Source organism: Macaca mulatta, chromosome 5, assembly GCF_049350105.2.
Source record: "Macaca mulatta isolate MMU2019108-1 chromosome 5, T2T-MMU8v2.0, whole genome shotgun sequence".
Taxonomy (NCBI): Eukaryota; Metazoa; Chordata; class Mammalia; order Primates; family Cercopithecidae; genus Macaca; species Macaca mulatta.
The window spans coordinates 444,940-460,204 of NC_133410.1; the positions used below are offsets into that span (position 1 = coordinate 444,940).

At 43.7% G+C, this 15,265-nt stretch overlaps 1 protein-coding gene and 2 long non-coding RNA genes across 3 annotated transcripts in view; 2 read left to right on the top strand and 1 right to left on the bottom strand.

Annotated features, from left to right (window-relative positions):
- The window catches only part of ZNF141 (zinc finger protein 141), a 50,460-nt gene extending 46,501 nt beyond the window's left edge, over window positions 1-3,959 (top strand). Inside the window, exon 5 of the mRNA XM_078002837.1 lies at window positions 2,162-3,959. Coding sequence (XP_077858963.1) covers window positions 2,162-2,197 — 36 coding nt within the window. The 3' untranslated portion in view covers window positions 2,198-3,959. The remainder of the gene's footprint in view (window positions 1-2,161) is intronic.
- Window positions 1-15,265, bottom strand: part of LOC144341060 (uncharacterized) — a 558,577-nt gene that overhangs the window by 284,000 nt on the left and 259,312 nt on the right. The gene's annotated exons all lie outside the window — the stretch shown is intronic.
- The window catches only part of LOC114678206 (uncharacterized), an 87,070-nt gene continuing 77,021 nt past the window's right edge, over window positions 5,217-15,265 (top strand). The window contains exon 1 of the long non-coding RNA XR_013417631.1: window positions 5,217-5,393. This is a non-coding gene — a long non-coding RNA (uncharacterized LOC114678206). The remainder of the gene's footprint in view (window positions 5,394-15,265) is intronic.

Consider the following 15,265-nt stretch of genomic DNA (forward strand, 5'->3'; position numbering starts at 1 on the left):
TTTGTTTTTTGAAACAGAGTCTCACTCTGTCACCAGGCTGGAGTGCAGTGGCATGATCTCGGCTCACTGCAACCTCTACCTCCTGGGTTCAAGCAGTTCTCTTGCCTCAATCTTCCGAGTACCTGGGACTACAGGCACACGCCAGCACACCTGGCTAATTTTTTTTTTTTTTTTTTTTGAGACAGAGTCTCACTCTGTCACCCAGGCTGGAGTGCAGCGGCGCTATCTCAGCTGACTGCAAGCTCCGCCTCCCGGGTTCACACCACTCTCCAGCCTCAGCCTCCCAAGTAGTTGGGACTACAGGCGCCCACCACCATGCCCAGCTAATTTTCTGTATTTTTAGTAGAGACGGGGTTTCACCATGTAAGCCAGGATGGTCTCCATATCCGATCTCATGATCCACTTGCCTTGGCCTCCCAAAGTGCTGGGATTACAGGCGTGATAGTCTTCCATTTTTTACCTCAGTTGAGTAAGCAGCATGGTTTTAGTTTTGGGGAATGCAATTTCTTACAGCAAAGTCCTTCCTCCATAATAATATTCACTACGGTCAGGCCATCTAGCACCGTGGGCTGCACATAGTGTGCACTCAGTGTTTGTAGAACTGGTTTGAATTAGGAACAAAACAAGTAGCAGAGGTCAGTTTTGCAAAGGACAGAATGTAGACAATACAGGTAGGACTGAAAAGCCACAACTCAACAGCAAACAATTTTTACATTATTTTGAGAAATATTTTCAACTAGTTCTACGAAAGATGTTGGTTTACAGCAGACATTTGTGAGTGTGGTTGCATATTGTAATCACCTGGAGAGCTTTAAATCACACTGTTGCCTGGGTCTCACTCTAGAGATTCTGGCTTAATTATTCCCTTGCAACTTGGGTTTGGGAACTTTAAATACCACTATCCACACGCACAGCAGGCTAACATGCATCCAAGGGAAAGAAGCATTGCTTCAGGGTCAGAAATGTATTGGTTGTGTGTGATTTCTATGTGTGCTCCAGACATTTGCCCTATAGCTGCTCATAAAAGTGGGATCTTAGAAAACATCTTGGCCCTTCAAAGCATACTCTGCTGGTTGACTAAATTGCAGAGGGAAAAAATATCAGCAGCCCTATTGCTATGTCACTTGCCTTCGGAGCAAAAGTTGTTTCAGGAACAGTAATCTGACTTAGTCTATATTAAAAATCATAAATAGTCAACAAATTAAAAAAATACAAAGAGTTTGCAGATATGATGAGTGCATTATAGGTGTTTTCAAATTTCTCCTATGATAAATTAAAAATATAATGTTGGGCATTAATTTCCTAAACCCAATGCTCAGCAATTTTCTCAAATTGTTTCCAGCTTTTCCAAGACACTTCAGAACCATTCCCTGGAATGAATTATTTCCAATGGTGAAGAGTAAGGGGTGGATGGCATGAGATTCTCAAAAAGAAAACAAAAAAGAAAACAAACAAACAAAAAAAAAAACTTGCTTCTACTTCAGAAGTGTCACTCTTCAGCCCCTTGAAGGACCAGGAAACCTGGCTGAGTAGTGTGGTCTATGGAGGTGCATGGGCTTCAGAGTCAGGCTAACATTGATCCTGAGTCCCAGCCAGCTGCTTAGTAGCTGTGGGATAGTTATATAAGACACAACTGCAAGAAAAGTAATGATAAAATTGATTGCAAAAACAGCAATTTGAAAAATTTCTTTTTTTTTTTTTTTTTTTTTTTGAGACGGAGTCTCGCTCTGTCGCCCAGGCTGGAGTGCAGTGGCCAGATCTCAGCTCACTGCAAGCTCCGCCTCCCGGGTTCCCGCCATTCTCCTGCCTCAGCCTCCCGAGTAGCTGGGACCACAGGCGCTGCCACCTCGCCCGGCTAATTTTTTGTGTTTTTAGTAGAGACGGGGTTTCGCCGTGTCGGCCAGGATGGTCTCGATCTCCTGACCTCGTGATCCGCCCGTCTCGGCCTCCCAAAGTGCTGGGATTACAGGCTTGAGCCACCGCGCCCGGCCTGAAAAATTTCTTATTCATGTCCTTGGAAATGGCTTTTATAGTCATTCCTATCCAGAGACAGATTCTGTTTCCCAAACCTTGAATCTCTCTTGACTTATTTGCACTGGCACAGTGTGCCAGCTTGGGCCCCAGGTTTAAAGGCCCTAAATGCTTCTGTTATCTTTTTCAGAATTCTTCCATCTTTATGACAACAATCCCATTTTAGCTTTCTGGAGGATAAAATAGCATGCTGGGAAAAGCCAAAGTGCCTCAGTTTACAGACAGTTCACTCCCAGAAGCAGAGCCACCTAATTCACCAGCAGCTGACCACTCACACCTGTAGGAGCCAAACTGAACCCAGAAGAATGGTCCAGCTGAGCCCAGCCTAAATTTCTAAACAGCTCAATGCTGAGCTAGTATGTTTTGGGATTGTTTGTTATGCAGTTATGGCTTAGTATTATATATACCCATTAAAGACAGGATTCCAGGATGCCAGGACAGATTGATTACAAATAACCTGCAAATGCTTGGCACCCTGTAAGTATTGATTTTCTTTTTTCCTTTATTTAAAGTTAAATTTGTTGTAAGATGGTATTTACTTACACAGAAGTGAGGCAGGAGAATAGGGTCTGGAGGCAGGGAACTTAAGGCCAATTCATGCTGACTTCCTAAAAGAAAAAACACCAAGGTCTGGGAGCAGGGAACCTAAGGCCAATTAACGTGAACTTCCTACATGTAAACCAAAAGGAGAAACCTCATCTGCACCCGAGTAGCAAAGGATCAAAGGCAACTGTTGCTACAGCCCTCCCCCTGGCACCAGTTCTCTGATAGAAAAGGAGAGTGCCTTGGAGTGGCCGAGGGCCAAGCACAGGCCATTCCTTCATCTGCATGGAGTACCAATTCGCCTCAGCCTTTGATTAGCCACGGACCAAATCCTACATCCAAATAATGGGGTAGCTGATAGGGACCTCAAAAGGAGTACTTAAAACCCAGAAAACTTTGTAACCAGGTCCTCAGTCTGCCTGCTGGAACCCACACCCACCCTGTGGAGTGCTTTCTCATTTTCATAAATTCTTGCTTTCGCTGCATCCTTCCTGTTTTTCATTCCTTTGTTTTGTTCAGTTTTTTTGTTCAAAATGACAAGGACCTGGACAGCTCACACTTAACTGCCTTCCTTCTGGGAACAGAAGTGCAGGTTGATGTGAATGCATGTGATTGGTGCTTAAACTCACACAGTGCCCCAAACCACAGGAGAAAAACATACAGTTACAGCCTGGTAATTAGGTCCAAAGATAAATAGCAAAACAAGAAGTTTGCTTTTAATCTATTCCCTCCACATCTAAACTCTGGAGGGCAAGGCTGTGAAGAGATCTGAAGACATGGTGCTCTCTCCTCCTGTGGCCCCATCATTCTTTGTTTACTGTCTGATATTTAAAAGGAAAAGGATCCCCTGAGAGAGGAGGTGGTCAGAGGCTGGTTAGGAAGATAGGGAGGGAAGGTCTCGGGAGATGAAAAACAACCACGGGACTGCACATGCACCACCCCTGTAGCTAGCAGGAAGAAATGGGGTTAAGAACTTCCTCTTATGCCAGGATGTTACTCAGAAGGGACTGTCCCAACTTAGGCCCAGGTGTAATAAATCAACCTAAATGTCATTAACTTGACCCAGTTCCTTATAATGTTACTAACATGACATAGCTATTTTGGTTTTAACTTCATTCTTTCCACCCGCTGTGGGTTTTGCTTGAGCACTCATGGGTAACAACCAAGATGGAGTCACTGTGGTCAACCCCAGGCATGCCCAGATACAACATCCTTAGTGGGGAACTTTACTTCTCTCATTTGGGCAGAATCCATAGAAGATTTCCTTGTTCTTGCCACATAAAAGACTCAGAACTCAGCCCCATTTTCTGGCAACCTGCTTTCATGTCCCCTCTTGCTGCTGAGAGTTTTCCTTTTGCTTAATAAATCCTATTCTGCTTCATTCACTCTCTGGTGTCCATGTGCCTTATTCTTCCTGGTCATGGAACGAGAGTTCACACCTGGCTGAACTGAGGATACCAGACACTGGCACCAAACAGTAACTGGGAGACCGTGGTCTTCCCGTGGACACTCAGCTTGCAGCCCCTGCTCTCTCTAGGAGCACTGTCCTACCCATCCTTGAGCCTGAGGAGAAAAGTTGGTAGAGAGGCTGTTCCCTCACTTCCAGCAGAAAAGAGGTGTTCAGGCCCTCACTTGCCTGAGGTCAGAGCCTTCATGGCTGCACTCAGTGTGGCTGCCACCTGCCATATCTAGCTACTGGGTACCTGGAATGTCGCTGGTTTGAGGTAAAATGTGCTGCAAACATAAAATACACAGTGAGTTTAGAAGAATCAGATCAGAAATATACCTTATTTCTAATTACATATTGTTCACATATTAAAACAATAATATTTGGGGTTTTAAAATTTTATTTATTTATTTTTTGAGATGGAGTCTTGCTCTGTCACCAGGCTGGAGTGCAGTCGCATGATCTCAGATCACTTGCAACCTCCGCCTCCCGGGTTCAAGCAATTTTCCTGCCTCAGTCTTCTGAGTAGCTGGGAATACAGGCACACACCACCATGCCTGGCTAATTTTTTGTATTTTAGTAGAGATGGAGTTTCACCATGTGGTCCAGGATGGTCTGGATCACCTGACCATGTGATCAACCCACATTGGCCTCCCAAAGTGCTGGGATTACAACCGTGAGCCACCGGGCCTGGTCAATATTTTGGATACATTAGGTTAAAATTATCACAAAAAAATTTCACTTGCTTCTTTTTCTTAGTTTTGATGTGGCTAACAAAAAATTGAAAATTCGCAAATAGCTAACATTTTATTTTTTGGAGTTTGCTTTCCTCTTCAAATCTCAGGTATCCTACTCAAAAGACCACAGGTCAGAAAGGTTATGATATTTAAAATATTAAAATAATTGTCATTATATTGTTTCCATTTGTGAACAAGTGTGCGTCTGTGTGTGTGCGCGCACAAGGTTAAAAATGAACCCTGTGCAGAGCCAGGCCTAGTACAGAGAGAAAGTCCTGCCTCAAAGTGCCTAGAGGCCCAAGTCTGTCACTTGCCTCAATCAGCACACCGTATTTTGGCAATTTCTGTCACTCCAAGCCTGAGGGCGTGAGGCCTGGAGCCATATCCAATCAGCGCGCTGGACTGAGAACCGTCCAATCAGGGGCGCAGCCGGGGAGGAGGGGCGGCATCCGGGATCTAGTGCGGCCTTGGCCTCTTGCTTCAGCCAGAGCTGGGTTAGGGCTTCGCCGTCCTGCTTCCACCCGTCAGGGAGGCTTCGGTGATTCTGCCACAGCCTCAGCCTCCGTCGCTCTGTGACCAGCGGGTATTGGATGATTCTAGCTAAGACTTCGCGACACCCTTGAAGCCCTGAAATGGTGAGTGTGCTGGGCAGGGCGTCCGGAGGCTGGGGGGGACTCATCGGCAGCGGCGGCAAATGGCGGCGGCGGGACCGAGTCTGTGAACGGAGTCCCCGCTGCCCCCGCTCAGCCCTCGGTCTTCAGTCCCCTCCGGTGAGGGACCCGCGCTCCTGTCGGTCCCCGCACGGCGGCTCTGCCCAGCCTGCAGCCCTCCTCCTGCAGCTCTGCGCCCGCAGCCCAGCACCTTCCCCGGGCTGTGGGGTGAGGAGCTCTCCGGAAGACGCCGGCGCGGCGTGCGCGGGCACGTGTGGGAGGAGCTGTGGTCCGGGGTCCTGTCCCTTCTTTACCCTTTTCAGAATGAGATGGAGGCCCCGTCAAAACACAGAGTTCATGTGAGGAAAAGGGGACTCATTAGTGGGACAGTGCCGGCCATGGCTCGTGGTTTGGGGGCTGCCAGCGGGTCTTGAAGGAAAGGCTTTTGTGAGGTGTGTGAGGAAGGGAAGCCATTCACCCGCCCGCCACAACTTTCCCACCAGTCCCCTTGCCCTGAGCGCCTCCTCCGCGTGGCTGTTCCTGAGCGGCATCTTTTAGAATACGCTGGTGTCGTGCGCACAGCGCTTCGCTGGGTTCTGTGAGTGGTTCTGCCACATTATGGAACTTGAGGAGGGTGTGGGCGCCCCTGGTTTGTTGCAGACGTTCAGAAATGAAGACGGGTGTCCAGAGGCAGGGACTGGCGTCTGCAGGGGGGCAGTTGTGGGAAGAGCGCTGAGCTTGTGGGTCTGCGCTGACTCTGGGTGGGGTCGTTAGTGAGTTGCTGGACAGCCCGTTGGGGTTGGAGCATTGACGGGTGTTGAGGAAACTCCTTAGGTTTTCTGTCAGAAGAAAGACATGGCTGAGCCTGGCCTGGAGGGAGTCGCCTGGTGTCTGCGGGAGGCGCCACTGGGTTCTGCACATGCGCGGTCCTGCTGGGCACTGTCCTGTTCCTCCAGGTCTCCTCGGGAGGAGAGAGGGGATTGAGAACTTGGAGGAAAGGAGTTCTGAGAAATATCCCGTCCCCGCACCCTGCTGCCTGCTGCCACCCAATGCTAACCCACTCCTGAGCATGCCCACCGGGCATTCGCATGGCCACACTCCTCCCAGGATAGGGTTCTACCCTGAGAAATTGTGCCCATTGGCAGCTTTGCTCCTATAGGTTTCTCCTGAGAACACACAAAGTGCCCAGAAGACTCCTAGCTCATGTTAACCCCAAATCTGTAGCAGGAATCGGTTTTCTTCACCACCCAGTCTTCTAGACCACCTGATCCTAATCCGTTCTGCCCTTATGGACTCAGGAATCAGAGCATAGCCCTGCTTTGGCCTGCACTTGTAACACAAACCAGTGCTTTAGTCAGTCCTGCCTTGCCCCCACCGGAGGCTCTTGATGGCACCTTTCTCTAGAACTCCTGCTCTTTCCTTCCCCACAAATCCGCTTTGCTGTGTACAGTGTCCCCAAGTCCGTCCCTCAGGTGCCTACAAGAATTCGGACGTTAGTAATTTCAAGACCACGTCTTTAGACCAGGCTGTTGTAGGACCAAATACAAATTATTGCTCTTCTTCCTTTTCTTAAAGCATTTAATTGGAAAACTTTTATATTTAAATATTTTCTGTGCTTCTTTGAAAAACATATAAATCATTTTTATCAGTTAACTAGGTCATTTGTCTTTTTCGACTGAAAATTGTCTGTATCTAGGACCTAGAAACTACTGCCTTGAAATATAAATAGCAAGAATATATACCCTAAGGACACAGTTTTTGTAGGAGAGTAGGGGGCTGCCTTCAGCAGGTACTTGGCGCGACATTTCAAAACTACGTCGTATCAAGAAGATATAGGAAGTTTTTTTGTTGTTGAATGTTACCAATTAGAAAACCCAGATGACCTCCCAAATTACTAGGTGACATAGACTGTATGACAAATGGTGCTGTCATGTCTTGAGAACTAATTATGGTGATGTTCTTTCTGTATTTGCAATCTATTAGTTGATTGCCTGTGATGCATACCATATTTTGGTATAATTAAATAACAGAACATTTTCTTGCTGTTCTGTTATTGTGGAGAGTATTTTAGGATTGGAGATGGTTTTGCTTTTAGTTATAGTTACCACACTGTTCAGAATGACCAGATTTATATACAAGATGCCAACTAGGTTTCACTTGAGAGAAAACCTTTTTTCTAAGGAGTCCAGTCACGATCCACAATTTTGTGGCAAAGTACACAAAGTGCAGCAAAGTGCTCCCCAAAGCTGCAAACAAAATAGTCGCTCTAGCCGGTCGCGGTGGCTCACGCCTGTAATCCCAGCACTTTGGGAGGCCAAGGCGGGCAGATCAGGAGGTCAGGAGATTGAGACCATCCTGGCTAACACCGTGAAACCCTGTCTCTACTAAAAATACAACGAGTTAGCTGGGCATGGTGGCGGGCGCCTGTAGTCTCAGCTACTAAGGAGGCTGAGGCAGGAGAATGGCGTGATCCTGGGAGGCGGAGCTTGCAGTGAGCCGAGGTCACACGACTGCACTCCAGCCTTGGCGACACAGTGAGACACCATCTCAAAAAAGAAAAAAAACAACAAAAAAAGAGTCTATTTAGAATCTACAGTCACTTCTAAAGCAGTTAGACTAGATTTCTACAAAAATAACTTTTCAGGACAGCAATCAGTTATTCCATTTCCTTCAGTGCTCCTGGCATCTTCAGATTTGATGCTGGTTCAGACATCATGGGGTCCATAAACCCAACCAGGATCACATAAGTGCATTAATTAAACCAGAGAACATCAATTCTCTCTCTTCTCCCCTTGCCCAAATGCCCACAAATGTGCATAGCTTACCAGCCTTCCAAGACCTAAATGTGCAGTTCCAAATTCTGAATTTATGTCCTGGGATTTGAGAGAAGAATGGCACTTTTGTCTGAGAGATAACAAGTTCTTTTAATTATCAGACCCAGAGACTTGTTAAAATGAGACCGCAGTCCTACTCTTCCCCTCTTTGAACTATTTGTTTTCTGAAATTCCTTGGTATTGCCACCAGTGGCTATAAATTAACCTAATAATACCACAGTGGACACTATAACCCACACTCTATGACTTAACAATATATATAGCCAGCCACTAACCAATGTTACTTCTATAAACCAATAGGAAGGTCTGACAACTTTGTATCAGTCCCCTCTCTGCTTTCTTTTTTGCCTTTAAAAATACACTTGTAACTGCTTCTAATTGGAGTATGTATATTCAAGTCAGCTTTATACTGCAAGGTGGTAATCTTCAAGTTTGGCCCAAATAAATTCTCTACTTATGTTTACCCCAGCTTTTTCCTTTCAGGTCAAAATATTCTTCAGAATGTATTGAAGGAGCCTCCGTGAAAGGCTGCCTCTGGTTTTACTCTGTTTGCTGTAATCCCCAAGAATGCAGAGGCACATTGATCCCACCTAGAATCTGCACATAAAAGCTGGCTTCTGCCTAAGATTCACAAGATACGGCCAGACTTCGGGTTGAAGACATACAGAAAACTCACAGAAGTTACTTTCTGCATCATGAGAGGTCAACATAGACATCTTAAACCCCACTTTCAGCATGGAGCCCTTTGAGTTTTCCAGGTCTTGTCTAGTAGTCACCTGGTACAACTATGTGAGAGGCTTCTGGTGTGAACAGAATCCTGTGGCAAAATCTGTAAGTGTAAACAAGCACCTTAGCAGTGGGAGGTCAGGGCCACAAAATATCCAGAGCCATAATCACAACCATAATCACTAGTATGCCATCTTGTATACTGGGGTACTGGAGTACTTTCATCTTTCCTCTTGTCTCAGAGTTAGCTGATCAGGGACAGTGCATATCACATCTAGATCCAGAATCTGCAGCTCTGCCAGGGCAGTTCCGTTTTCTGTTTGCACTCCACAAAGTCAGCCTAAGTCTCTCCTGTCTAGATCACTATGGGGGCTTTAGCCCAGGGTCACTGAGGACACTCTCACCAGTATCAGTGAGTTATTTGAGATATTTGAGGATGTTCTGTGCAGACTGGGGTCAGTCTGACAACAAGGTCTAATTCTGGTTCCATTTCAGAGAAAGAGAAATGACTTATCCAGGGTTTGTTCCTCCCCTCACAGAAAGAATCTTCTTGGTTCATAACAGAGAAGAGTTGTTCCAATTTTTTTGGTTCCTTGATGAAAATGAGGCAATCTGGAGACTCAAACTGATCAAAAAGTAATTGCTTCTATTTCGTATGATCATTAGAAAAAGAGATGAACCAGTCATGGTCCCTACCATCAAGTAACTTGCAGTCTGGAGCACAAAGACGGAAACTGTACAGGAGACTTAAGCTTCATTTGGGTTACTTCCCTTTTATTGTTCTGTGAGTTTTGATGCCTCCACCTGAAGGGCTATTCATGGACTGAAGAGAATTTGTTGTTGTTGTTATTATTGGTATTGTTTTTAGCTTGCTAATAATAAGTATTTGGCTTCTAATATAATTGGTCTAGAAAAAAATAAGGATTTTGGTTAAGTTCCTTCTTCTTGTATGTTGTAGTATAGACAGGGAAGTGGTGAAAGCAGATTAAAATTTCACAAGCTCTGGGAATAAAATTTCTTTTGGGCAGGCTTAGAAAAAACAAAACTGAAAATACTTAGTGGCCTAGAGAGCAGAAGCCTAGGGCCCACCTTCTATCCCAACCCTGCCCGGATCCACCCTCTGCTGAATCTTGTCCAGATCTGACCCCACATTGAAATCTCTAAGAGAACTGCTTAGAGGAGATCAGAATTTGGGGTGGCTACTCCTGCTGCCTCTGCAGAGCTGGTGCTCCCAATTTCCTGAAACCCAAAAGCAGATAAATAGAGAAAAGCAATATACTTCTGTGCCTTAATTTCTTTTTTATAAAATTAAAACCAGTGTTTCCAGAGACATCTTATCTAGCAATCTGTTCTCCAGCCCTATAGTTTTAGTTTTGTTGTTTTTTTTTCCACAATTCTCAAAGTAAATACAAATACAAAAATAAAAAATTCCTCTGAATCGCACTTAACACTTCCTTTCTGTTTCTCTCCCATCTGTCTATATTGAACTATTCTATACATTTCTAAAAAAATCAATCATAGGAAAACAAAAAGAAATAGAAATGCCGGGCCCTGCATTTAAATCCTAGGAATTATGGGACACTTAGTACCCACCTCCCAGGATGTTATGAGAATTAACACACATAATGTGAGCTTTCCAGCACAGTGCTCTGTGACATACTCCTGCACACATAGTACATGCTCCGTAAAGATCACATTAATGCATGTGCACATGTTTTCAAATGCAGACTTAGACATTGCCACCATCTCCAGCCTCTGTAACCGTTGAAGGGCTTGCAGAGAATGCCCTGTTTCAGGAGATAACTAGTGGTCTTGTCTTCAGATGAAAAGTATTTGTGTTGGGGTAAGGGACCCTGTGTGCTGTGCCTGCTTTCTCTAGCTGAGCGGTACTATAATGGATCTAGGGGGAGGAGTATCAGCATTAACAGGAGACTTCTATAAGAATCTATATAATTCATGGACCGTTTTCAAACCTGCAGAATTTTGTTACTTACAGTAAGGCCTAGAATAGCAAATAATTTATACGCACATTGAAGTTTGAAAGCCTGTGCTTAGCTAAGTGACTCTCAGCCCAGTCTTCTAATAGGATCACATGGACTGTTTGAAGAGAAACAGTCACTTGTTTCCTCCCCACAGATCCTGTCTATTCTGGATGGAAACATTCCTGGATGGAAACATTCCTGTTTTTTAAATTAAAACATGATTTGCCGGGGTCAAGCATGAAGGCTTCCAGACACTTTAATGAGGGGTGAGTACACCCTTTGTTCCAGGAGGTCACAGGACCTACTCTGCTTGGTTTTCATAAGGGCAGGTCAGTGTAGCCCGTATTTCCACGGTAGCAACAGAAATTGCTGGCATGCTGTAGAAAATCAAGTACAGCTTTCTCTTCAAAGGGACTTTCCTCCCAGTCTAATTGAGAATAAATAGTAACCTCTTTTAGAAGCAAAATTTACTCAAATACTTGTGCTAATATTCTTAAATATCTGCTAACCATAATAAAGAAATCAACGTACTTTATATTCTTAGCTCCCACATTTTAGCCTAAGATATTTGCCCTGCCATACCTAAGCAGGTCCAAGCAAGCATGAGTTTATAGCCCCTTCCTCTTCCTTATTTGGAGGTGTTTTTGGCCTTCCTCAGCATTCCACAAGTTACTTCCTCTTTTCCTTTATTCTCCTCTGCCTTCCCCTCTTTTGGAAAGTTCTAAATTGCTAGCCAGTCGGGACAAGGACAAAATGTAAGGTCCTGTTCCAGCCAATGGAAACTGGACACAGCCATAGGGTGGATGCATCAGGTTATAAATAACCCTGCCTCCTTTTTTCGAGTGTGCGCTCAAGGCAAGACTGCTAGTGAGCAGCACCCTATCTACAGAAAGTAAATTAACCTTGCTAAGAGATCCTTTGTCCCAGTGTTGTTTTTTGGTGACACCGAATACCCATTCCTGACAAATGCCATCCTTTTTCCTCAGAGTTATGGAACACTTTAGAGAACATTACTGTTTTGAGAGTTATTTTATCAGATGAATACAGTCAGTCCCATTAAGTCAGAACTAGCTCATATAACTCATTTCTCCTATAGTCAATTTAAGAACTCTGTCCTTTGATACGTGTTTTCAGGAACTCTTAACATTCAGGGATATGGTCATAAAATTCTCCCCAGAAGAGTGGAAATGTCTGGACCCTGCCCAGCAGAATTTATATACAGATGTGATGTTGAAGAACTACAGAAACCTGATTCCCTGGATGAGGATAACTTTAATACATAATTGCTCACGCTCCCTCAGAGTTTTATTTTTTTCCTTTTTACGTCTCTTGGGAGCTTCTGCTTTGCGTGAATTAATTTGTTTCTTCATGAAAAAATTGGGAATTTTCTGGTGTAAAAAATAAAATCTTTAAGATGTTTCATCTTTACCTAAACCTTCTCTTGAGCTAATTTTGTGTCCTTCACTCTAGATTAGTGCTAATTCTAGAAATTCAGTTTTATTAAATACTGTTTTCCACATCTTTTTTTTTTTTTTTTTTTTTTTTTGAGACGGAGTCTCGCTGTGTCGCCCAGGCTGGAGTGCAGTGGCCGGATCTCAGCTCACTGCAAGCTCTGCCTCCCGGGTTTTTACGCCATTCTCCTGCCTCAGCCTCCTGAGTAGCCGGGACTACAGGCGCCCGCCACCTCGCCCGGCTAGTTTTTTGTATTTTTTAGTAGAGACGGGGTTTCACCGTGTTAGCCAGGATGGTCTCGAACTCCTGACCTCGTGATCCGCCCGTCTCGGCCTCCCAAAGTGCTGGGATTACAGGCTTGAGCCACCGCGCCCGGCCCTGTTTTCCACATCTTAAAATCCAATTTGCATCACTTATATTTGATTCAGTAGTACTGGGTAGTGGAACTTAGAACCCACAGATTTAAAATACTTAAATATTCTGAAGATTCTTTAAGGAAACAATTTTTGGATTAGTTTTTTAGAATCTTCCATAATTTATTTTTTCTGCTTAGCATAGTACTAGGTTGGTAATTGGAGAATCCCCAGCAATAGTCATGTTAATTTTTTTTTTTTTTTAATAAAACAGGTGTTGCTCTCTTTAACTCAGACCTGGTCACCTGTCTGGAACAAAGGAAAGAGCCCTTTAATGGGAAGACTCATGAGACAGTAGCCAAAGCCCCAGGTGGGTGAGAGTGAATGAAGGAGATGACACAGGCAAGGGGACCAAAGGTGAAGAAGGAAGCCAGGCCTTAAAATGTAGTTTGAGAAGTTCTTCTCCAATCAAAATAATTTCTGACAAGGCTGCATTTTCTTCTCATGTTCACAAATAGGGGCATCTTCGGTCCCATGCTGTTAAATCTTCTAAGAATTCTCTTTTTAGTGATCTCCTTTCAAGATTACATGGAGAGACAGTGTCCACTTTATCACTTATAAGGGCTGCACGATCTGACTGCTGTTCCATTGCTTTTGCAGACATAGGAATATTTGTGTTATTGAGGAGCCCTATGTTAATTTATTTTTTTCAGACATTGTTTTAGCATCATGTCTAAAATAACATATTTTTTTTCAAATATTGATTTTGTTTCATGCCTAAATGTGTAAGGCAAGTAGTGGACATATTGGGATTTGGTTCAGAAATCCCAGGAACACCAGGGACAGATGTTGCAGATTTTCTGCTTACTGATTTTTAATCCTATTATAAATGTAATTCTACAAAAATTCTTTCCTAGCAATTTTTTCAGAACAATAAGCATTTTCCTTAAATATGAAAAATGTAATGTTGATTGTACTTTAAAATGTTATTGTTTTAGTATAAACTAAGATTTGTAATTTAAACTCTGTATGTGTAAATTTTCAAGTTATAATATAGTTTAAAGCATGGGTTTCCAACCTTTTGGCTTCCCTGGGCCACATTAGAAGCAGAATTGTCTTGGGTCACACATAAAATACATTAACACTAATGATACCTGATGAGCTTTACAAAAAAAAAAGTTCGTGAATAATTTTTATGATATCTACCACAACAGATAAGCAAAATGTTCTTACATTCATAGGGTTGGACACCACTTGATTAAAGTACCTACTCACCTTCTAGATTTCTTAAATGTACTGTCATAAACCAGCTTAGAACATTGTTAAGTATATATTATTCTTTAATAACTATTATCTTACAATTTTAGTAAGAAGCCTACTGGGATTCTGTTATTGAGATCTATCTATATATAAAAATGTGGGTCTCACACATATGCACATCTATATAAGTTATAGATGTGTATTGTAAATTCTCACTTAACATTGTTGATAGGTTCATGGAAACTGTAAATGAAGCAACATATTGTTTAAAAAAACTAATTTTGGCTGGGCATGGTGGCTAACACCTGTAATCCCAGCACTTTGGGAGGCTGAGGTGGGCAAATCACAAGGTCAGGAGTTCAGGATCAGCCTGGCCAACATGGTGAAACCCCATCTCTACTAAAAATACAAAAAATCAGCTGGGCGTAGTGGCATGCACTAGTAATCCTAGCTACTCAGGAGGCTGAGGCAGGAGAATCACTTGAACCCAGGAGGTGGAATTACCATAGTTTACTTGATAGAAACAAGGGTTATGTTTGAATGGCATATGACAACATTGTTTTATTTAACGATGCAGTTTTCAAGAACCTATTTTGAACATTAAGTGAGGACTTACTGTACATCTGTGTTTGTGTGACATGGATTTTTCTGATACATAAAAATGGTATAACTATATATTTAATGTGTAGAATATAATGATTTGATATGCATGTACATTGTGAAACAAAATACAGTCAAGTTGATGAACATATCTATTACCTCAAATTTTTTTTGTAGTAAGAACACTTAAGATCTACTGTTGTATGGCCAGGCGCGGTGGCTCACGCCTGTAATCCCAGCACTTTGGGAGGCCGAGACGGGCGGATCACAAGGTCAGGAGATCGCGACCATCCTGGCTAACACGGTGAAACCCCGTCTCTACTAAAAAATACAACAAAAACTAGCCGGGCGTGGTGGCGGGCGCCTGTAGTCCCAGCTACTCGGGAGGCTGAGGCAGGAGAATGGCGTAAACCCGGGAGGCGGAGCTTGCAGTGAGCTGAGATCCAGCCACTGCACCCCAGCCTGGGCGACAGAGCAAGACTCCGTCTCAAAAAAAAAAAAAAAAAAAAAAAGATCTACTGTTGTAGGCCGGACACAGTGGCTCACGCCTGTAATCCTACTACTTTGGGAGGCTGAGGTGGGTGGATCATGAGGTCAGAAGTTCAAGACCAGCCTGGCCAACATGGTGAAACCTGTCTCTATTAAAAATA